Source organism: Seriola lalandi, unplaced genomic scaffold, assembly GCF_002814215.2.
Source record: "Seriola lalandi dorsalis isolate HSWRI2012SDOR001 ecotype SW California unplaced genomic scaffold, Sedor1 jcf7180002054585, whole genome shotgun sequence".
Lineage (NCBI taxonomy): Eukaryota > Metazoa > Chordata > Actinopteri > Carangiformes > Carangidae > Seriola > Seriola lalandi.
Genome location: NW_019525138.1, coordinates 4,228,337 through 4,252,467, shown reverse-complemented (window position 1 = coordinate 4,252,467; position 24,131 = coordinate 4,228,337). Strand labels below are relative to the sequence as shown.

General features: G+C 39.6%; 2 protein-coding genes across 4 annotated transcripts in view; both read right to left on the bottom strand.

Annotated features, from left to right (window-relative positions):
* Positions 1 to 13,710, bottom strand: part of fmnl1b (formin-like 1b) — a 31,764-nt gene extending 18,054 nt beyond the window's left edge. Inside the window, exons 1-7 of one of the 3 annotated variants that reach the window (XM_023418916.2) lie at positions 12,859 to 13,710; positions 3,415 to 3,498; positions 2,681 to 2,764; positions 2,514 to 2,587; positions 2,325 to 2,408; positions 2,088 to 2,231; positions 611 to 719 (exon numbers count right to left, since the gene is read on the bottom strand). In XM_023418916.2, coding sequence (XP_023274684.1) covers positions 611 to 719; positions 2,088 to 2,231; positions 2,325 to 2,408; positions 2,514 to 2,587; positions 2,681 to 2,764; positions 3,415 to 3,498; positions 12,859 to 13,053 — 774 coding nt within the window. In that variant the 5' untranslated portion in view covers positions 13,054 to 13,710. Of the gene's footprint in view, positions 1 to 610; positions 720 to 2,087; positions 2,232 to 2,324; positions 2,409 to 2,513; positions 2,765 to 3,414; positions 3,499 to 12,858 lie in introns of all 3 variants that reach the window. The other 2 variants (XM_023418917.2, XM_087177317.1) reach the window with 2 other exon arrangements.
* A 3,031-nt stretch (positions 13,711 to 16,741) lies between these two features.
* ccr10 (chemokine (C-C motif) receptor 10) lies at positions 16,742 to 18,973 on the bottom strand. The gene has a single exon (XM_023418843.2). The coding sequence runs from the start codon at positions 18,971 to 18,973 to the stop codon at positions 17,780 to 17,782; it is 1,194 nt and encodes a 397-aa protein (XP_023274611.1). The 3' UTR covers positions 16,742 to 17,779.
* Between the last annotated feature and the right edge of the window lie 5,158 nt (positions 18,974 to 24,131).

Below are 24,131 nucleotides of genomic sequence, written 5' to 3'. Positions count from 1 at the left end.
ATTGACATAGTCTCTTCATTTTGATTAAACAGATCAAAATTCTGAATTCATACCTCATAATTTTTATTTAAAATCACAATTTTTACTTTGTATCATTATCTTGACTTGAAAAGTCACATTTTAACTATGTAACTCCATGACTTAGTCTCTCTAAATAATGACAGGTAGATTTTTAATTTATATATCTAAATCATGATTAGGAAAATGAAAATGATGAATTTGTATCTAATGATCTTGATTTATAGTCATATTTGTAATTTAGACGCTGATAATTATGACAATTTGACTTAGAAACTTTAAATTTTGATAGACAGTCAAATTGTGAATTTGTAGCTCATAATCCTTTCTTGAAGTCAGAATTTTGACTTTACATCTCATAATGTTGATTTAAAAATATACATTTTAACTTAAATTAAACTTGACTTTGAAAGTGAAATTGTTTTGACTCAGTATCTCTTGGTCTCATTCTGTATGTCATTACTATTTTCATTATTTCATTCCTCACATTTTGTCCATTTTTTTCTTTTCTTGGAAGAAAGGGGCCTCCATACCTTCCATACCTTTCTGTCAAAACGATGATTAGAGGCGTTGAGTGGGTGGCTTTGAATACCTGATAGTTCATGATGGCACGTAAACACATGATGCAGAGGTGAACGTCGTCTTTCTGGCTCACGACACGCGAGTTCCTCACAGCTTTCCTGTTTTGGAGAGAGTTGAATCTGCCAGGTAAGAGACGCTGTGGTTACAGCTCCGTCGTCCCTACACCTGAAGTACAATGCTAACAGCTTAGCATGTGTGCTTATGATTTATATCATGGTGGGGGGGTCAGCCCTATGTTCCCACATTTCTTAGAACTTTTTTTTAACAGAAATCTTTGAAAATTAGGGTTAGGGCTGTGGGAACATAGACACGCTCCCATGGTGGGTGTGATGGTTGTATGTGCCTGGATGGTATGACAAATTAAATGATCAAATGAGCGCCACAGACAAAGCGAACACTCCCTCTGGTCTGATGATGGGTCAGAGTGTGTGTTTCTCTCACATTCACACTTAAACAGTCTGAACATGAGGCCGACAAACACACACGTAGGTAGAAGTTCTCACAATGACTAGAATGCAGTCGCTTCAGATCAGAGATAACATGTCAGAGAATGTGCGTGTGTTTGTTTGAGGTGTTTGTTTGCAGTGTAACGTGTGTGTGTGTGTGTGTGTGTATATCACTGCTTTGTTTGTGTCCCTGTGTGTGAGAGTCTGCTCTCTATACTGATCCAACTGTATTTGGATAACAAATGCAAACAGCCACAGCTGCTACAACTGTGTCGTGTGTCTCATCAGATCCGGAGTTTGTCAGAAACAGAGTGTGATGCACTGAGCTGAGTGTTTGCAGCAGATGAAGGATTTCTGTGAGTGTACGAACATGATCAAAAGCCATGTATCTATCATCAGCGTGTATCGTCTCCTAGTCTAACCTACTCTGTTGTTTTAGGTAAATTATATGGCCAAAAGTCTGGGTCTGTTTTTCATTGTTTGGGTTGCACTCATTAGCTCCTGACAATAAAGCACTTCCTACTACAATACTGTGCAAAAATTTTACAACTGCTTGGGGCCCCCCCAAGGGCTGACAAACTTAACTCACAACAAAGTCTCAAAAAGCAGGTCCCTCCCCCTTAAAGAACTAACAACTAGTGATTTGTTTATGTTTTCAATGTTCCTTGTACCTATATTTTGAAAAGTAAAGGGTTTTTTGTGTTTATATGTTTTCATAGTGTATATTTATTTTATTTTGAAAATTCTGCTAATTTTAACATTTGGAATTGAAAAAATGTTTAGATTCCCTACATTTCATACATCATTGGTGTCTGATTATTTATTACATTATTGTGATAAACACTTATTAGACTTGTGGAACTAAAACATATGGGAAAAATGCTATGTTTCCACATACTTTTGGCAAAGTCATGTTATTATTAATGACTTACGAATGAATTTTAGAACAGACCTGATGGAGCTCAATTTCTGACTTACAGAAGATATTATTTATTCTCACGTGGGACATGAACAACTTCAACTCTTTGTGCGTCTCCTCACCTGACTGCGAAGGCCTTGCCGGCCTTGGAGGCGCTGTGAGAGGGCGAGTTGCTGGCACTTCTGCTCAGATCTTCCACTGACTTGTCCAGAGTTTTGCTTTTGTCTGTGGGCAGCGGGCTGTTGTCCAGAGTGTCTGTGTCGTACCTGTGAGTCACAGTCAGGTGAGAAGAGTCAGAGTTCACTCTCATGTAAATGAAATTGTGAATGTGAAATTCTGTTTTTCAGGCTGATACCTACGTGACAGCGCTATGAGCGAAGGACAGATAATCCACAAGAACATCTAAGCCTTGGTTTTCCACGTTGAGGAACTCCTGAGCCCAGCTGTGAGGAGAAAACATGTTTTCACTCTGCCGCTTCTTTCATTTAACAGTAGTCCACACTCGACAAAGGTTTGTTTCTCACTTTGGGATTTGAAGTAAAACTCACCCAATGTGATTGGTCCTCAGGGAAATCTCCAGCTCTCTCAGGATCTGAGTGGACTCTTGGACACGTCTCTTAAACTGACAGAAACACATGCAGGTGGTTATGAGGTCAGTGGGTGCTTCATTATTCAGAAAATGACTTGAAACTGAGATGTGTGACGTGGATTCTACCTTTCGACTGACTCCTCCATGATCCAGATAACTCTTCAGCTTCTCCAAATACGCAGACGGTGGATTCTTCACTTGAAACCTCTCCTGCAGATACAGAGGAACACACACACGCACGCACATACACACACGCAGACTACCAATTATATTTGATTGCTGTACTGCAATGAGGGCGGGGGGGGGGGCAGAGGGCAGAGCTCAGCCGGGGTTTCACACAGTTTGATTACACAGCGTCTCTTATGCAAATGAGTTTGATCTTAACAAGCTTCCAGAAATTATTCTACAGTGGTGCCGCAGTTACAATCACGCAGGCTTCAGCCACACCAGCCCCACTCACACCCTTTAACTAAACCATCAAGTTTTTCACTTTATGAAATTGTGGAAATTTTCTGGCTTCCATTTTTTGTGCAGTTAATTATCTGTCAATTAAGAAAAGCTGCATGAGCCACTGTTTGATAGTGACAGGCAACATCTGTCACTCTCCCATCAGGCTGGTAAGGACCTGTCTGTGGTTGCTAAGGTGACGTACAATATTGATGAGCTTCCTCGTGTGTGTGTGTGTGTGTGTGCGTGTGTATGGGTTGGGATGTTTTCCTGTGTTTGGTATTCACATTGCATCAGTATATTGATTGACCTACATTGGTTACAAATCCACTGCCTATAAAACAGGCCCATTAATCATCTTACGTCTAAAAAAGAACTGATTCACAGTCAGCAGGATGACAGAGCAGACCCACCTGGTCACAGATCAGGTCCCATTTTTTCTCGTTGTCGTACTGGCTGAGGATCTTCACCTTGTCTGGAGGAAGATTCATCGTGTTCTGGAAGGGGGGGGAAAGAGAGATTCAGGCTTTTGAGGAAAAACAGCAGTAAACCTGCAGCATGACAGAAAAATACTGATGATATATGAGCATCATTTTTCCTTTTTGCCATTTCCAAAGCCTCAAGACTCGTGTAACAAAATCTATTTTAAAGTCCAGCTGAAGTCGATGCTACTGACATTCCCATCAGCCTCAGCTAATAAGCAAATGTTAGCATGCTAACACGTTTAAAAAAAACAAGGTAAGCGTTACACCTGCTTAATATCAGCATGTTAATATTAATATTGTGAGCATGTTAGCATGTTGTATTAGCATTTTTCTCAAAAGAGAGCACAGGGCATGTAACAGATCTGTTCACTGCAGCAGAATTATTTAATTAATTAATTTCAATTAAAAAAAATTAATTTAATTCACGTAATTTAATTGCACTTCAACTTGTTTTATAAGCACTTTGTTGTGATGAATAAAATCTTATTCCAAAGTGACCATTCTTTTTAATACACAGTTTATCCTCCATTCAACTAAATGTACTTTTACTTTTTACCTTTAATTTGTTATGTTATACTTCTTCTCTACATTACTTTCCAGCTTGTTACTTGACATTAAGGTTATAAAAACAATATATAATCCACAAATAAATCATGATGTATATTATAAATTAAACCAGGTAGCAGTATATAACAGTTAAATTAGCTCCACCTTTACTACACACTGATTCATCAGTAACAATAATCCATTTATATATTGTCTTTTTAAATGGGCCGAACTGCATAACAAGTACTTTTAGTTTTCGTACTTTAAGTATATTTTGATGCTAATACTTTGGTACTTTTACTTCAGTATAACTTGTAATGCAGGATTTCTTCCACTACTGCCTAAAAACTTTAAATGACAATTTGTATTATTTTCCATTTCCAAACTTAGGCCAGTACAGTATCTTTACCAGGATACACATCTTAACCTCCAGTATGTTCTTATGGATCTCAGGCACACAGGTAATATTCAGTACCTGCAAACGGACTAACCAGACAGTCAGGGAAACAATATGATATCAAACACTCGGGGCCTCTGGACACTCCATCACTCTGCAGCCTCCTTCAATAATTCATGGCTCTGCTTTAGATGATTTCACTCAGAGGGACGTTACAGCTCTCGCTCAGTCACTGGTCCAGGACTGAGTCACTGTGTGAGTCAGAGGTCTGTGTGGCCTCACGGGTCATTTTCAGTCTGTTGTCACAACAGATCTGTTCGCTACTGAAGCCCCGTGGTGTCACTCGTCACCTTCTCATGACTGGTGACCAGTAACAAAATGAGTCCAGAGGTGGAGGAAGCTCTCACATGGTTTAATGAAGAAAAAGTAGAAATACCACACTTAAACACAAGTACACAAGTCTTATATGTAAATCCTACCACAGTACAAGAAGTATTATTGACACAGTGTCATTAAAGTATTAAAAGTACTCAGTGGAGAGAAATGCCCCTCATATATTATAATTTGTATGAGTAAATGAACTTATACATTGAATTACTCACTTATAAACTACATTGTATCTAATGTGCCATGTTTCTTCCTTTAAAGTCAGAACTTGTTTAGAGGAACTGAGGCTGAAGACTGAACAAACTGCTCGTCCTAAACTCTCTCCGTCAGCTGTTTGCAACATCGAGCTGATGTGGTTGACAACAAGTTTGTTCATGTTGACAAACAGCAGACTACAAAAAAGCTCTGTCCTCGGTATTCTTCACTAACACACATACACACACTCTTATACACACACCACATTTCACATACGTTAATGCACTGCTGGTGCCTCATATATTAAACACATTCCTGCACAGAGACACAGACACATCAGCTGCTCTAATTATAACCCACGCACACATGACGCCAGACCGGTCGACAGCACACTCCCACTCAAGGACAACACACAGTCGGCTATCTCCACCTCACTTTGTTTAAATGCTACATATCCTCCTCATGTCTTTTCTGTGTCCACTCCTCGTCCAATCACACGCCTCCTGCTCTCGTCTTCGCTACTGGAAGTGAGAGACTTGAGCTCCTGTCAGCACTGACTCAGTCTGCTGAGGAATGTCCAGCAGTGGTTACTTAGTGATGATTTGCTGCTGTTTTACCTCTGGGCCTCAGAGATAAGCCTCAACTGAAACACATAACTAGTTTTTAACCTTCAGTTTTTTCTTTTATAATATGAAATATCATGACTCTCTGTCTCTTATTTTCAAAGATAGTTTTTAAAGTGGCAAAATAAAAACTGATGTTAAAACATGTACAAAGCTAAATGTGTGGACATCATGTGTGCCACGCTGAATAAGAGCAGCACAGCAGATACCAAACAGCACAGTAAATCAATGGTGGGCTGGATGTGAATCTGATAAATCAGGTCTGCTGAATGGAGCGGCTGGGTCAATAAGAGCTGGTTATATTTGACCAGCTGGAAATGGAAAGAGACAAACAACCTTCTATTGTTTTTTGCCAGAGAAGTGCTTTAAAAGAGGAAAATAAACTGAACAGTGTGGCTGGATGATGATGTAGGTCTGGGTAGTTAATTCGTTTATAACACTACAAAAATATTACAGACAATAGTGATAATGTACATGGTAAATAAAGGTTGTTTTAGGGATTTGAACTAGACCTTGACCTCAGCCCATTTTTTGCATAAAGCTTGATTTGGCTTGGTTTTGGTTATCTGGGCCAATCCTCTGCGTCGTTGTATGTCATGTGTTGCAATGCCCACTGGGAAGCAGGAAGAGAGGCAGCTTAACCAACATGTGCCGTTTGCCTGGTGAGCTAGCAGTTAGCTCAGTAATGGATGAAATGAAGCGAAAACTTGCAAATGGAAGTTTCAAGACAGAACTTTACAGAGGCCCTGAGAGGCAAGTGACAAAAAAACATTTTGCCAGGATCATTTCCAGGCTCATTTTTCTAAATAAATAAATATATAAATAAATATCTGTGAAGACAGGTTCATTTTTTTTTTTCAGTTGGCTTCCAGGGCTTCTGTAGCACTTTGTCTTTGAAGAAGAAAACTATTTTGTGGCTCTTCACAGAAGAAAAGAAAGTCTTAAAGGTCATCAGCTCTCTTCATTTGTGTCTAACAACAGATTGTACAGATGCATATGCTGCTGTATGTGTTTTTTTTACATGAACAATTAAACAAAGAAGGCAGTCCGGACAGGAGGAGGGTGTGTCTGCATCAAATGTCAGGATCTAATCAGATCATCTCTTCACTCACTGTGTGTTGTGGAGAAGGACAGAGACACTCTGCTGTAGTGCAGCAGCAGAGAGTTGTGTCTTTGCGACTGTAAAGTAAAAAACAACCTGTGACAGTTATCAAGCTTCAGACTTTCCTCTCTAGCTCTCTCATGGCTGCATGTCCCTTGTAGATAATGTTATACCCACTAAGACGTGTTAAGTGTGAAAGCATGTGGCCATCCTCGTCACACTCTCTCCATGACAACAATAACCGCCTCAGTATCTGAGAGCCTCACGAATCCTTCCACCTCTGCTTCAGCTACGCTCATTTAAGTGGCATTAAAATAGAAAATCAGTGACCTTTACTCCCAGTTTGTTGAGTCTATGCTAAGTGACTGGACATTAATCGCACACAAGGTAAATTTCAGCATAAAATATAAATACGACGCATCTCTAACCCGCTGTAAGAAGAGTATGAGGCTCAAACTGGCAGCAGCAGAGGAAGACGAGGAAATGGGACATTTTTTGTGTCTCTGAATGATGCATACTGATACGTCCTGAATTCCTAAATGTGCTGACTATCCCAAAAGGACGGATCAATGGAATTATCCTGCTCACAGAGACAGCCTGTGTTTTCAGCAGTGACTGAATAATTACTGCAAAAATCTGGCTTCTCCTCCCTGAGAAGACTGTTCTGCATTTAATCTGAGTCCACTGCATCACATTTAACTACAGCTGCAATAATCAATTAGTCAATCGACAGAAAATTAATTGGCCACTATTTCGATAATCGATTAATCCGTTCAGTCAATTTCAAGCAAAAATGTTCCAAATATTTTCTGGTTTCAGCCTCGAAAAAATGCTGATTTCCTGCTTTTCTTTGTCATTAAACTGAAGATCTTTAGGTTTTGGGAAGATAAAACATTTAGCCCGACACTGAACACATTTGCAAATAACCTATGTAGACAAAAGTATGTAGACACCTGGATACTGAACCCAGCAACCCATTCATTCACATGAAGGTTGCTCAACAGTAGAGTTGCCGTGTTTGCTCCTCAAACACATGACTGGTATGAAAATCAATGTTACACCTTTTTGGGTTTCACAGTTTCATCTGGACATTATGGATCAAATCTCTGGTTCTTTGTGATGCTCGTAAAAAAATTAATTCTCCATTTTACAGTTTGATTTTGTGATGACTGAGTATGAGGAAAAGTCATTTCAGGCCAGTGTGTGTCACGTGTTCTGTCTGTGGTCACTACACCACCGCACTGAGGATCGTTTCCCATCATGCAAAAGGTTTTGAATGGGATTGAAGTCAGGGCTCTGTGCGGGCAAGTCACTTCTTCTACATCCATCCATCCATCCATCCAGGCGTTCCCAGGCCAGGTGAGATATGTAATCCATCGAGTGAGTTCTGGGTCCGCCCTGGGGTCTACTTCCAGTTGAATGCGCCCAGGAGGAATCTAAATCACCTCAACTGGCTTCTTTCGACGTGAAGGAGCAGTGAATCTACACTGAGCTCGATTTCCGGCTCAGCTCCGTCTTCACCACAACGGTCTGGTACATGTCCGGATTACTGCTGACGCCGCAGTGATCCATCTGTCAATCTCTTTCCCATCATGCCAAAGGTGTTGAATGCGGTTGAAGTTAAGGATCTGTGTGGGCAGTCCACTGGGCAGGATAAGGGTGTCCACATACTTTTGGTCATAGAGTATATTACAAGGGGAAGTGATGTAATTCTTCTAAATCATGTCCATGTATGTTAATGTCTTACTACTTTTCCATCTATTGCCTCTAATATTCAGTTTTCTGGGACGAGGCAATGGAAAAAAATAAAATATCTCGTCTTATTAGCCTATTAAAAAGTGTCAAAACTTACTAACGAGTGAGTAAATGTTCTCCCCCGGTTCCTTCCTCTTTCTGTCTCTGTCTGTAAACACAGATGTACATTTACAATTCCACCCACTGCTGCATTCCCTGTTGGGAAATATGCAAAGTGTTATGTAAAACACTGAGGGGGAAAAGTGCTCCACGTAAATTTGGATGTGACTGAAGCCTGTGAGCACTCACATTATCAGAGAGCAGATTTCTGTTGCTTTGATGCCGATTCTTTCAGTTAAAAAAAATAAATGCTGCAGTGGTGTCAGGCACAAGAAATCATAATATAGAGAAGGCATCAATAAAAGCTGCTCACAGAAAAACCCCAGAGGCTCAAATCCTGCACGTTCACGTGCAAATGAAGCTCGGAGGGAAGTGTAACACTTTGTCCCCCCCGAGCCTCTGCAGGATGAGACCAGTGACAGTTTGCAGCATCTCTCACTTCTACCTCTTCACACACACAGAAGAAGAAGAGGCAGCCTCCAGCCGCCTGGTTTGTATGCAGACGGAGTATCTTCTCCGCTTAGCACTGGAGATCTGCTGTGCACACTCAGCAGAAGATGTGGGAGAGGAGGGGGCTCGGCTCGTTGGGGGTGGGGTGATCTATATTTGGTGGGATATAATGGTGATGTAGCAAATACTCTGGGTGTTAACAGCACAGGAAGGGGAGGAGAAATGATTTGATGCAGTGTACAGTTAAACTGCTGCAGAGTGACGCCTGGTGTGTACCTACACACACTCACACACACACACACACACACACACACACACACACACACACGCATGCACGCACACACACAGACACTACTGCAGCTACGTGCAAGCTTGAGCTGAAAAAAACAGCAGCAGTTGGCTTGAGACGAAGCTCCTGGCACATTAACATTTGACCACATTAGCAATGTACATCACATGATCCCACCACACACACACACACACACACACACTTCCACTGCAACACAGGCTGAATTTACTACTCACTACCTACAACCTGGATTTTCACCAGTCAGTAAAAACATCATATACAACACCTCCCTCCATAGATCAGGTGACTGCAGTCTGAATGATCTGGACTAGATCAGAAGATACAGCAGAAATTTTAACTGATGGGACGAGACGACATATGTAACAATTAAATTAGAATGACCTCCTCGTGAAATATTAACTCTTTGCGTGAGATTTTGTCATATTTGCCGAGTGAAGTCTTGAATAATGGCTAAAAATGTGTTTTGTGAGGTCACACTGATCTTGACCTTTGACTACCAAAATCTAAACAGTTTGTCCTTGAGTCCAAGTGAATGTTTTAACCAACTGTGAAGGGATTCGCTTGAGGAGTTCTCAAGTTATTGCGTTCACAAGGCAAAAAACCCGTTTGTGAGGTCACTGTGACCTTTGACCTTTAGCCACCAAAATGAAATCACTTCGTCTGGGAGTCAGCCTTGAATTTGTGCCAAATTTAAAGAAGTTCAGTCAAGTTGTTATGGAGATACCGTTTCCTAGAGAATGGGACGGACGGATGAACAAAAATAATCCTCAGTTCTGATTGGCTCACCGACCTGTTGTTACTAGGGCTCCAGAGAGAAGCCTGAGAGAGGAGATGTGGAACTACATAGTGATGGTTTTTGGTTCTTAAAACCACAAATATATCTTCTTATGGATCAACACTTCAAATAAAACACAGGAAAGGAGGAAAATATGGAGCTTTAAGTTAAATTGATTTGAACCTAATCACAGGAATCAGGTTTCATTAAAACCAGTGCTTCTGATTCTGCAGGTCTGTCTGACCACTACATATAGAAATCAGCTGAAATTAGATATTTTCACTGAAGGGAAAAAAACCCCCACATCAGCTCCTAAGCAGAGGTAATTAGAGTTGTGGTCTTGCCCTAAGAAGGAGTGTTTATTGCTCACACACATCGACTGAGCTGCCTCAGTGCAGGCGAATCCCATTTATCATGGTTTTAACTGACTGAGGAGGCTGTTCCTGTAAGAATACTCGTTGTTAAAAAAGCCTCAGGCCCGTTTGTTTCAAGTTTCATGCTATCAAATCACTGAGATGATAAGACGAGACAAGAATGACAGAAGGAATGCAGTTAGAGCCGTCAGCCGTCTGGCCACATATCGAACATAGCAAGACTCAAGTCTGTCTCTTCCTTGTTTTGTTTTTTTGTTTTTTCATCTGCGGTTGTCATCACGGTGGCACAAGTTCAGGTCGTTACTGTTCGTGTTGTTGTCAACAGGAGACAACCAGCAGCTCAGTGAAGGAAGTGATACAGAGAAAATTAGGTTACGCTCAAGGAATTCTGGACATCTTAATGACTCTCTCATTATGGCTTCGACATGAGTTGCAGAAGAGGCCAGGCATTAAAAAATTTTTTTTAACCCAGCATGATACATTAAAATACTTTTAAATGCAGAAACCTGAAGCTGCACCTTGATAAACAAAAACCAGCAACAGGGATTTAAAATAAATGTTCTGTTGAGCTGCCCAGTTGAAGAAAATGCTGCTCAGTGTCTCCTGTTACACTACATGGCCAAAAGTATGTGGACACCTCAAAATATTTGATTGCTGAACACCCAACTTCAAAACCACTGGTATGTATTAACTTCCTCCTAAAACAGCCTCCACTCCTCTGGTTTCTGAACCTGGCTGCAGGGGTTTGCTCTAATTCACTCTGCCACAACAGCTTCAGTGAGGTGCAGGAAAGCTGAAGTAGTGTGACACTGTTATCAGCATTGCAAAACCTCATAATGAGGAGGTCGGGATGGATGGGTGGGTCAACAATAAACAGAGTGACTTGGACAGTTCTTCAACACCCTATTGGGAAAACCATTAAAGACCTGGGCCCATATTCACAAAGCATCTTAAGGCTAAAAGTTGCTCTTAACTTGCAGATTTAGGAAAAACTCTTAATATATATAATAATGGTCCTAACTTTAGGACTCCTCTTTTTTTTTTTTTGCTAAGAGTAATTCACAAAGCCACATAGCGCTAAAAGTAGCACCTAAGTCTGGGAGAAGTTACAAGTTGTGGAGAGGACTCCTAACTCACTAACACCAAATCACAAAGAATCTTAAAGCTGCTGTCTTTCAACACCGTCATGTTCTGGAAACCTTAAATGCTTAGATGCTGAATGACTTAAAAGATACTCAATCACGATGGAATAATGATCATTGTGGAGCTTTAAAATGATTAAATAACATTTCTCACCAACCAAAACAACCCAATCTTTTTTTCCCCATTGAGTCAATTGAATGTAAGTTTTTATAGTAAAATTAAATTCTCCCGGGTCGACACAAACCTCATCATACAGATGCATTTTGGAGAATGCACTACTTTTGTAAACAGCACCTAATCTGCTATTATTTAATTTGTATTTGATTATTTCTCATTGTAGTTTTTTTATGATCACTGTGGGATGTTGCACATGTTTTTTCACCAGCACACACCGGTCTTTCATCAACCAATCACTGTGGCTCCTGTACATGAGAATTGATGTCATCCATAGCAACGCAGTCGCACTCATAGCTCAGGAATTTTCACTTTTCCTTTGTAAAAGCTGGTCTCAGCAGCTTTGTGAAAAGGACTTAGGAGAAAACCTTTAGATAGAAACTTTAGTGCTACTTAGGAGTATTCTTAGTGGTAAGATAAAATGCTTTGTGAATACAGGCCTTTGCCTGTTGCACAGGGACATTGAGGGTCTTCTCCAGACTGCTGTTGCAAAGTTTTGAAAAATCATCGTATGCTGCAGGATAAAGAGTTCTCTTCTTTGGAAATAAGGCGCCTGCACAAAGCAAAGTACAACTAAACTGTCTCTTCAGGGGTGTCCAGATACTTATGGACAGCTGCTGTACAACTCCATTTATCATTTGATCTTCTCTAACAAGTAAAGTAATGAACTATAAGAATGATTCTTTACAAACTAGGTATTTTGAAGCTGATTTGAAGCTGTGCTGATGAAAAAGTAAAAATTGAGTTGCACCTTTTATTAAAATGTAAACAGATCTGATTCCCCCAGTATCATTCCTCCTCCAGCCGACCATTCAGTGAGCCTAATGCTGCAGTAAGCCCCGGCATAAAGGACCTCTTATGTATCTTTCCACAGTGGCATTGTGTACCTGGCACAGCAATAAGCTCGTCCTGAGGACTCGCACATTTCCAACATATTCTACATTCTTTTGTTTCTTTGTGTTGTTTGCCTTGTGCTCTTTTTCTTCTGTGTCAAAGTTGACACGAGCCCTTACACCGACTGCTGCGTCATGTCACAACTCACCAGCACCGCACTGAAGCGCTCCTCCAGCTCGTCTTCAGGTGGCAAGGGGAGTTTTGGCCCCGCGGCTTGTTTCTGGGGGCCCGTGGAGCCTGGAGGGGCCGACACCGCCTTGCCCTCCTTCACGTGGGGGACCTCCATGCTTCCTGCTGCGTTCCCCATGATTTTGTATCCGATAGAGCCGAAAAACACACACATACACAAAAACTTTGCTCCTGGAAAATCAACCTCAGTATAACTACTGTTAGACCATCTATAACTCAAAAATAAGGCTGTTTCTACTTATTCAGAGTTCAGTTAAAGGCTCTGGACAGTGACCTTTCATTATTTCCATGACCCCAAGCCGAAGTGGCACCCATTACTTGTCCATAGTCTCAAACGAGGAGAAAGCAGCGGGATGAAATCCACCCCTCTGAATGAGAGTCAGACCTCGCACACATCCCGATGCATTATGAAACCCTAGAATGAGGGAAGGGGATATCCTGAGAGTGACAGACAGAGTGACAGCTGAACAAGTGCAAGAGAAAAGAGGGAGGAGATAGAGTTCAGAGCCTGTAGCTGCTGCACAGGACGAGCCTGCAATACAAGAAAAATTAAAGGCAAGAGGATTGACAGGGAAAGGTATCACTTCTGTGTTTCCGTCTGCACAGGTGAGGTGAAAACTCTGCAGGTGAAACTACTCCAGAAGCTGCACAGCTCTCAGGTAAAGAGACTCAGTTGGTCTTGAATGTAATCTATGGAAGTCCTCCATCTGCTTTGGGATGCTGGGAGTCTCTGGACCTTTTATCTCCATATCCAGAGGAAAAAAAGAGAGGAAGGCAGAGATCCAGCAGGCAGCCACTCTGTCTATCCGACACAGGGACAGAGAGAGACAGAAGGCAGCAGTGGCATTACTTCTAACAGTAGAGAGCACAGGGAGAGCTGAGTCTCTGGGTCCTAGTGCCTCCGTGTACAGGCTGCACTCCATGACAGAGAGAGGTGTTGGGAAAAGTAGGCAAATATTTCTTTAGCAATCTATAGAAAGCTAAACTGAGCCCTGTGTTCAGATGCTAATTCAGGAACACTGAAAGTTAAGTCTGGTGATTTTTCTTATTGTCAACAATCCCATGAAAACACCAGAAAACATCAACTAAGGATTATTTCAATTAATCTGAAGATTATTTTTTCAATTAACCGATTAGTTGATTTGTCTGTAAAAGATCTGAAAATGCTGAAGAATGAAATTTACTTGCTGATTATAATGTAATACCAATAAAAGCATTAAAGCTTCACACTGGGGAAGGTAGAACCCTAACATTTGGAGGACTTTTGCTCTAAAATGACTTGACAAATTGATTTTATATGATTGATTACTCAAATATTTGCCAATTAATTTTCTGCCAATCAACTGGGTTTTTTTGCTAATTTTATTATAGCTTTTGTAATCTATTTTATTGTATGTCATTGTCAGCTTTCTACTTGATTTGTCCTTTTCTTTTAGCTTATCAGTCATCTGTGAAGCACTTTGAAGTTGAAGTGCTATACAAATAAAGATTGATTGATTGATTGATTGATTGATTGATTGATTGATTGATTGATTGATTGATTGATTGATTGATTGATTGACTGACTGACTGACTGACTGACTGACTGACTGACTGACTGACGGACTAACATATTGTTGGTTTTGGTCTCCTGGAATTTGTTGACAATGAAAAAAATATTCGGCCATTTCATTAACAAGGCTCTGCCTATCATCACACATTTGTGTATTGATGTTCGTAGGAGGACGCAGTTGTAAACCACCTGAATAACATCTGTGCTCGTGTGGTAGCAGCATACAGACTGAACAACATGTACTGTTACATCCTCAGTCTCATGAGACCTGAGTAAAATGTGAGCACATCACAAATTATCTTAATTCACTGTTAGTTTTTCAGCAGGATTACGCAAAAACTACAGAACCAATTTGCACCAATCGTGGTGGAGGGATGTTGTTGATGTTTGGATCAGACGTATCAATGGTGATGAGGTTTCATTTGGATACATTATGAAAAGCATCAACCTGGAGTTACAAAGCCTAAACGAAAGCCACAGCAGGTGTTTCCAGAGGCAACAGCCAAACGTTGGAAGCTCACAGCTCCACACCCCCTCTGCGATCAAAGCCTCATTCATACTCATGTTGCGTCAACACACACCCTCATAAGAGCCTGCGTCCTAACAAACCACAGTTGTAATGTGGCCGCCAAAGAGGATCACAAATGTAATCAGTCATAAGTTGTGTAGCAGCGATGACGTAACTGTTTACTCAGAGAAGGCCAAAGGACTGTGTTGTTGGCTGCAGAATGAGTGGGGTGTAACTGGAAGTTGGAAGCAACTGTTAATAAATAATGAGCATCACACTGATACCTGTGTGTCTGGTCAGCAGCACACAGGCCATAAGGCGCCCGCAAGGTAATGAAGTGTGACACATTCAGTGGAGGAACTTTGTTCACCGGGTTGACAGTAAGTTAGAGTTTAGTGAAATGTGATGACACCTGTGCTGTGAGGTTTCTAACAGTTACCCAACCAGACAATCATGTGGCAGCAGTGCAATGCATAAAATCCTGCAGGTAGAGTTTAAAGAGAATGGAGCCAAAAACAAAAACATCACAAAACAGAAAGACTGTGGTCACTAAGATAACCACTCTTTACAACTGTGCTGTGCAGCTTCCCAGAATGAACAACACGTCAATGGTCATAAGCCCTGAGCAAAGTTGGAGATGGAGAAGGACAGACTAGTAAACAGGGCCTCTGTATTAGCATGACATCTAGTGGTCAAAATACTGCATTACATCTGGAAAACCCTCTGCACTTTTCCCTTGCCACAGCTTGTCATATTGTAACTGAATCTCTAAATGTTGGGCTTCTGTTTTCATTTAAAAACTACAGATGAAATAAAGTGGACTTTACAAAATCCTTTAGTTATTTTCATATGTAATGTAATGTAATGTAATGTAATTGTTGTTTTTACCCAAAATACCAAAAAGAAAATTGTCATTTCCAGCTTCACAAATGTCAGGTTTTGATGCTTTTTTCAGTCACACATGACAACAACACAAGACAAATGAGCACATTATTTTGAGCTGTAGGAAATTAACAACAAGCATTTTCTTTCACCACATTCTGAACTTTCATAGACTGAGTGATTAACGGCAAAAATAAAAGGACATTAAAAGTTGCAACCCTAAAAACAGCAAATAAATAAGAATCCTACTATCTCCAGCATTTGTTAATGTAGTGTTTACAATGCGCACCAATCAGTCTTAAAAAAAAAAAAAGATCCAAGGCTTAATGAGTGGAGGCCACAGCACAGACTGACTCTACATGTCTGCTGGAGAGAGATGCCTCAGCAGTAAATACTGAAAGATGTGAGACTTGCACATTATAGCCTCAAGAGTCTGACAACCTTACAAGCTGATTTCTGTACAGCATTCCTATTACAGATACAGTATAATCTGACGTTTACCAACAACAGAAATCTAACTGATCACATGCTCATGCTGCTGGTTTGCAGTTCCTGTGTGCAACGTGTAGCCTACGGAAGTTTTGATAATTACATAGATAATATCTGTGTGTGTGTGTGTATGTGTGTGTGTGTGTGTGTGTGTGTGGGGTCCAGGTATTACTCATGCTGTTGGCACCTACATCTGTTTTCACAGTCACATTGTGGGGACAAAATAAAGTCCTTGTAACGTAAATCATAAAATGTTTAAGTGTAGACATATTTTAAGGTTGGAGGAAGTCTACAGGAAATTAATGTAAGTCAATAATGTCAGAGCTTTCTATGTAGTGCATGGAAACATGAGTCTTATTACTGAATTACTGATATACATCAAAGTTTATTTATAGAGGGATGAAAAAAAAATTACATCAAAACAAAAAAATCTATATTTAATATCTGGTGAATTAACTATGAAATAACAAATAGCAAATTCTGTAGCAATGCATTAAAAGCTGATTCTTGACCATCTGCTCTCTGTCATGCCACTCTGGACTGAACAAATACAATGTGACCAACATGTGTCAACAACAACAAGCATTTAAAGCTAAAAATACTGAAAGTTAGTATCAAGTTAGTTTGATATGATATTTCCTGATTTATATTATAACATCTCAATTTATTCTATGGTTCAACAGTATTTCATCCATATTTTTGACAAGACGCATAACATCAGAGCAATACTGCCTTACAACATCAAAATGCAGTACATACATACAACATATTCATTCAAAACTTAGTCATGACCGGAATCTGACTTTTTGACAATTGAACATGAAACAGGAATTGGAAAACAATTGATATATTACTCAGGAAAACAATCAGCAGATAAACTGATAATGAATATAATCATTAGTTGCAGTCCTATTTAGGTTTTCATGTCACAAAGCAGTGGCTAAGTCCAGTCATGATATGGATGAATAACTACTCCTGCTATAAGGTAAGTAGCCTAGCTTAGCTAAGCAGCAGTAACTGTCATCTCAGTATTTGATTTTGAAGTAATTAATATAATATAAGAGAAAGAAAGAAATGGTTAAAAAGGCCCTGGAGTCATTTAGCCATCACAATAAAGGTACAGTTAGTAGCCCTTGCTGAATAAATGAATAATATAAAGAAATAACATACAAAAGGCATTTTGAAGATAATCAATGGGAAAAAGCAAGTCTGCATGCCTATATATACACATTTAAAATTAGGCAAGTAGGGAGTCCTATGAGTAACTTCCTAATATTCTGGATGTATTGTATTGACACTGGTAATGAACATTTTCCGATGATTTCCAGTCCTAATAATTATATGCATATGTTTGCAGCGCATTTGTAGGTTCATTGCATCTGTATAGTAACTGTACACAATGTGTATATAAACAATGCAAAGTGTACAGCAAGTTTATTGTCCATTTCATTAAATATTATTGGTTGCTTGAAACTGAAACTTGGTGGGGATCACCGCTGTCTCATTGCTGGAGTAACTGTGTTTGGGTAATGTTGGAGAGCAAACTGAGAGCGCGGTGAAAGCAGGTGAGGAGAGGGTGATGGAGGTGGAGCTCACTGTCGGTGGCACCATGTGGCGCCCACATGGACAGCCTGAATTCTGGATGATCCTCAGCACGTCATTACGGAAGCGCACACCTACCAGGGCGTACAGGATAGGGTTGAGGCAACAGCGGGTGTACGCCAATGTGCAGGTCATGTACTCCAACAGAAGACTGCAGACCTGCTCTGCCATTTTACGCGACAGCACCACAGTGTACGGCAGCTGGAACACAAGGAACACCACCACCAGGGCCACCATCAGCTTCAAGGTGCGCTGCCGGTGCCACACCTTCCCTCGTCGATGACTGTTCCCCTCCCACAGCACTTGAGCAATCAAAGAGTAGCATGTCACCATAATCAAGAAGGACAGGCAGAAGACAGCAATGATGGCTCCATTGGTGGCCATTTTGACTGTTCCACTCTTTATCATGCCACAGTAAGGCATCATTCCATCACCGTTGAACACATGCGACACCCCAGAGAAGAGGATTTCAGGCAGGCTGAGGAACACCGCAACAACCCACACACCCAGAGCGGCTACCTTCCCACCTCTTAAAATCTGACTGCGCAGCCTGAGCATCTCCTGGGCTCGCGCCACCACCAAGTAGCGGTCAACACTGATGCAGGCCAGCAGCAGCAGCCCACTGTAGGTGTTGATAGCGTAGCAGGCACGCGTGGCCTTGCAGAGGGGAACGGAGAAGATCCAACCCAGGTGAGTTTCGACGGCCTGTAATGGTAGCGTGAGGAGCAGGAGGAGGTCAGCCAGTGCCAGGTGGAACAGGAAGACGTCAGTCATGGAGCGAAGCCTGAGGCGGCGGTAAAGGGCAAAGGTGGCAATCACCAGGCAGTTTCCCACTACGCCCAGCAGGAAGATGACGCAGAAAACACAAGTCTGGAACATTTTGATGGTGACCTCATGCTCACCAGCCTCGCACCAATAAGACGACAGGTCATTACAACTGGGGTCTGAGCAGTTGCTGATGTTCAAGAGCGAGTTGTTCAAACAGTCATGGTCTGAATCGTAATCACAGCAGAGATTGTAGTCACTGATGTTGCATGCCATTGCTGGTGGGGAAACAATGAAGACTAGTAAATCATTTATCTTGCAATAAAAAAAAACTCCTTTGACTAAACTGTTTACCCATCTCTGCAACTTCAAGTCAATGTCATCAACTTTTCTCTTTATTATTTTAAAGAGGTACCTACATTTAAGAAGTATAGCATTGAACATTAGTGTATGCTAAAAAATTTACTGCAGATAAACTGATTGGAAACTGGATCATGACTTACTTTGAAAGTGCGTTAGGGAGGGATCTCGAAATGACCAATATAAACAGGAAGGAAACCTTTCACTAGCATATTTTTTAATGATAGGGCTGCACAATTAATTTAAAATATTATTGAAATCGCAGGACCTGCAATCTTTTTGATAAGGTAAGGTAAAACGTGTGACAACGTACCATTATAAATGTGTTATAAATACATAGTGGTGCTACAGAGATGTCCCGGCCTACATCATTTCATCATCATCATCAACTTTATATTTTTTTCAGTAAAAATGAAATGCAAAAATTCCCATTCTGACTAAAATTGTGGCTCAAATTGCAATCACAATATCTGTCAAAATAATGGAAACATGATTATTTTTGCATATCTGACGATACGTTTCAATCAGAATGTGATCCAATTATTGTCTAATAACAATTTACAAGTTTATGGAAGTAGATAGTAGTCTATCACTGTGGCTAGCACTGAGTGTTAATCATGAGTCATTCTGGGCTTCTGCTAAATGTCATGGTGAGATTTAGGTGAGGAAAAACTATTGCTCAAAAATATTTAGTTTTCCTATGAACATAGAGCCTGGGATAGATTTTCAGCAGATATACTGTCCCTCAGACAGCGATTTAAGGAAATACTGAGCTCCTCTACAATCAGGTTGAAAGTAAGAGACCTGCAAAAAGATACCCCAGTATGAGTAAGCCGCAGCAATATTTTAGTCACAGTGCACCAGGTTGCGTGACACAGGCATCAGGTCGTTGGCATAGGGGAAACCGTGGGCAGCTCAAAGGTCTTCAGATCAGTCAGTGTCGCGTGCTAACAGCCTTTATAAGATACTTCTACATCTTTTTATCATTTCCTTTCTGTGTCTCTGTTGCTGCTGAGGCTACACACAATGTTAAATTCTGCTCTTTCTACTTAAGGAGCTTCCCTTAAAAAGGTAAGAGGAATAGAGCAGTGCTGGGTGATTTTAGTCTGATTTCAAATTAAGTGTATTTCTTGACAAACCTAACTCTTTCTAAGAAGCTGTAAAATGTGGAAAAAGGTGTTCTTGGCAAACAGCGAGGTGTGAGTCTACATGTGATTGTAAATTATTTATATCTGTCGGTGAAGTTAAGAACAGAGAAGTAATTTAGTTTGCTGTTAAATGTGGTGTCAGCCAAAATGGAAAACATGTTTTCTAGCTTGTGTAAAATACAGGTTATGCTCTGTGACTTTACACAATTTCCCTAAAGTTAAATAATATAACAAAAACTCCTAGAATTTCAGTTCAAAATGACTCGTATTTATTTCAGTGACAGTAATTTCCGTAAGCTCCGTGCTGCAGCTGCAGTTTGTGTAAAATATTGTTGATACCATCTCCAAAATAAATAATACAGCAACTCTCTTTATTGACCTCTGGCATTTTGCATTTGATCATAAAATGCCCTGCAGCAAACTGCATTTTATTAGCTTAGATGATGATGGTTCAATGCTTTCTGTAACTCTACCTCTTAAGATCGATAAAGGAGTGCCACTACGGTTTATTCTCATTACACTATTATTTATATTCTATGTAAATAACAAAATCCCCTATTTTCTTATTCTAATATGCCAGTGGTTCTACTCCTGCTCAGGCTCTGACTCATCAGGCTCTTTCTTATATAGACACAGATATGCCTGAAATTCAAACTGATGATTAACCTCCTAAGACCCGAACTCTTGCATGGCGTGCATTTTTAATTTCTCTTTGCTATTTAGGCTGATTGGGACCTGAGAAAAATGATGTCCACATATGAGGACATTAGTTTTAAATTTCGATTACTGAGTGGCAGTATAATATCCTCATATCTGGTCACCAGGCCCTTGTTGAGAAAAAGTTAGTATTGTGGTCTAGAGAATGTGAGGTCCACATATGTGGACGCCAGGTCCTAGGAGGTTAAACATTTTTTTTTTTTTTTTTTTTTTTTTAAATTTAATTAAGTTTTCTGTATAAAATTTCAGTGTCTTTTAATAGTCATTAAACTATTGATCATTCCACTCTTATTTCTGTAATTGACTATAGACACTTTACTTTCACTCTCCCAGCTGTTAAACCAAACCTAATATTTGTGCTTTTATCACTAGCACGAAGTTTCACATATAATTTCTCTCCATGTTGCATTACTGGACGCCCCTCATGATATTCATATTTGAATCTCTCAGTTTCAGTGATATCTCAAATCTCTCCCCTCATTTCAATGTTGTAATATGGTGCTCTATAATGATTACGTGACAATCGATATCCCCTCTGTACATACCATACTTTAACAGTAGAATTGGAAAACACTGCATTTGATATCAAAAAGTTTAGAGTGAAAGGCTTCTTGTATAAATGTAACGCGAATCACATGAATGACTCGTATGTGGCTCCGATTTGTGATCGACCACAACCACCACACAGTTTTGGTTCTTGGACTGACCTATCATGACAAAGAATTTCATAGTTTAAGTCAGTAAGTAATGATTTATTTGTGATGGTTTCATAATTAATTACATACTTGAATGTGCACATTAATGCAGAATTGTTACTTTTGGTCATGGTGATAAAATATAGGAAAGATCCTTAAATTCGTTTTTTTTTTTTTTTTTAAATCTCACTTTTCTAGTTATGTCTTTTGCTGCACATCTTCTATAATGCTTTATCTACCAGTCCAGAAAAATGAAATATTAATTTAAATTTCACAACTGTCCCTTTCTTAAATGACCTTACCTGTGCTGTTTGGAGTGTTACGCATGTCCCAAGTCCTCCTTCTGTCTCTGTTGTAGAGGTTTGTGAAGCAGGGGCTCTTAAAAAGAAGCCCTGCTGCCTAAACCTGCTGACCTTGATATACCCTTGTGTTTGTTGTTCTTGTAAACCACCAGGAGTCACTGACGGAAGTGAGAATGAAACTATGTTGATGGGATGGTGCGATATCTCCGAGTGAGACTGACAACCACTTTGTGGATTACTGATTCTGCCTTTTGTCTTAAAACCGATCAAGAAAAGTTTTATTTGCCTTATCTACAAAATGTTTTTGTTATTTGTCAACAGATTATCTACCATCATCAACATCATCATCATGGGCAACAGTGTATAATCTTTATTGAGTCAGTTTCTGACATTTTTAATCTGCCTGTGCCTCTATTTACAAATCTATGATGAGTGCAGATTTAATTCAATGAAATACACAGAACGTGTTCAAACTCAAGCCGTAGGTTTAACTGGGGACAAATTCTGGCTGTAACTGGTACTAAAGCTAAGTTCTACCTTGACTTCTTTTGAGGTTTTGTGGAACAAGCAAACCACATAAGGGCTGAACTCATCAAGCTGACCTTCCCAGAGGAGAGCATGCATAACCTAAGAGTCTTTAAAACTTGTATTTCACATAAGTTATTTCTTTAGGAAGCCTCTATTGACATCAAGATGAACAAACATCATTTTCTTTATTGATTACACTGCTTATTATTTTATGGATAAATCAATTAGTTATTTGGTCTATAAAATATCAAATGGCCTTATAGATGAAAACACAGGTATATATTATGCACAGGCTATGACTTATGAGTACAACAGTGGTCTTGGCTAATTAATTGAATGGCATTATATTAAATGGCGTCCGGTCGTTTAAGGGTAGTGACAACAGCATTATGGTTATTTTCATTACTGATGAATTACTGATAAGAAGTACAAACACAATAAAAAAAAAAACTTTTTTAAAAGTTGAGAAGTTTACTGTAGCTTACAATAATGTCATCAAATGTCAAAGATCCCAAAAGATTCAAATTACTGCATTGGAAGAAAAGGAAAATCAACAAATTCTCACATGTGAGCTGGTGTTTAAATAAATGATTTATCTATTACCAAAATAGTTGATTGATTTTCTGTGGATCAACTAACAGATTATTCAATTTATCACTACAGCTCTATACAAGATCTCTATTATACAGTGTAAATAGTATAGTGAATTATGGTTTTCCAATTTTTAGTTTTGGATAGAGGTGTTCAACGTGATTATCTCTAAGGCCCCATGCCTTTTCAAATTAAGGCTGCAAGTAACCATTTTCATTATTGATCAATCTCTTCCTGATTAATCAGTTAATTGTTTTGTCTAGAAAATATTATAATTTCCCACAGTCCATGGAGATATACTGAAATTGCTTTTATTCGACATTGCAGCCCTATGTGAAATTAATACATTTTTTCTTAAATAATTCCTAATTTAATAGAAGACATGGGAGGTTGTCAAAAGTAGACTGTAGCCTGGAAAAGTACTGGATAGAGCTGATTTTCATTTTATGGTTATTTTATTGCATTGTGTTTGTATTTTCTTGTTGTGTTGTGTGTATTGTAAAAGGCTGCTCTACAGACGGGCATTGCAAACTAAGTTGAGTTATAAATGCTGTTGCTTATGGCAGTGGTTCATGCTATTTAACTGTCTGTATGAAAATTAAATAAACAATAGAGGAATGCATCATCTACATAAAAACATTGCAATCTCAGCTATAAAATAAATCACAGGGGCCTCAATATAGATTTGTGTGGGACATCTTTACCAACCAGTTAAAAGTAGCATATTTGATAAAAATTGATAGCAGCTCACTGTTGCTTTTACTTGCATGACTGAAACTCGAGCAAAGCTGAAAAGTCAAATCAGTTCAGGTTCTTGAGATTTTTTAACATTTTTTCAACTAAATAATTGTTAATTCCTCAAAAAGTGTAATAAAAATAAAACTGGTCACAGTTTTTTTCAACTGGGTTGAAAATAAATGCGTCTGTGTATGTGGTTTGAATTTGCCTGATTAACCCCGTGCACCAATTCACACTGCAAGCACGTCTGATCACTGCAGAGACGTTAACGACAACAAGCAACAAACCACAGTCTTTGCTTCAGACCATGAGAAAACTATACAACGTGTTGCACTAAATTGTTTTCACTGTCGAA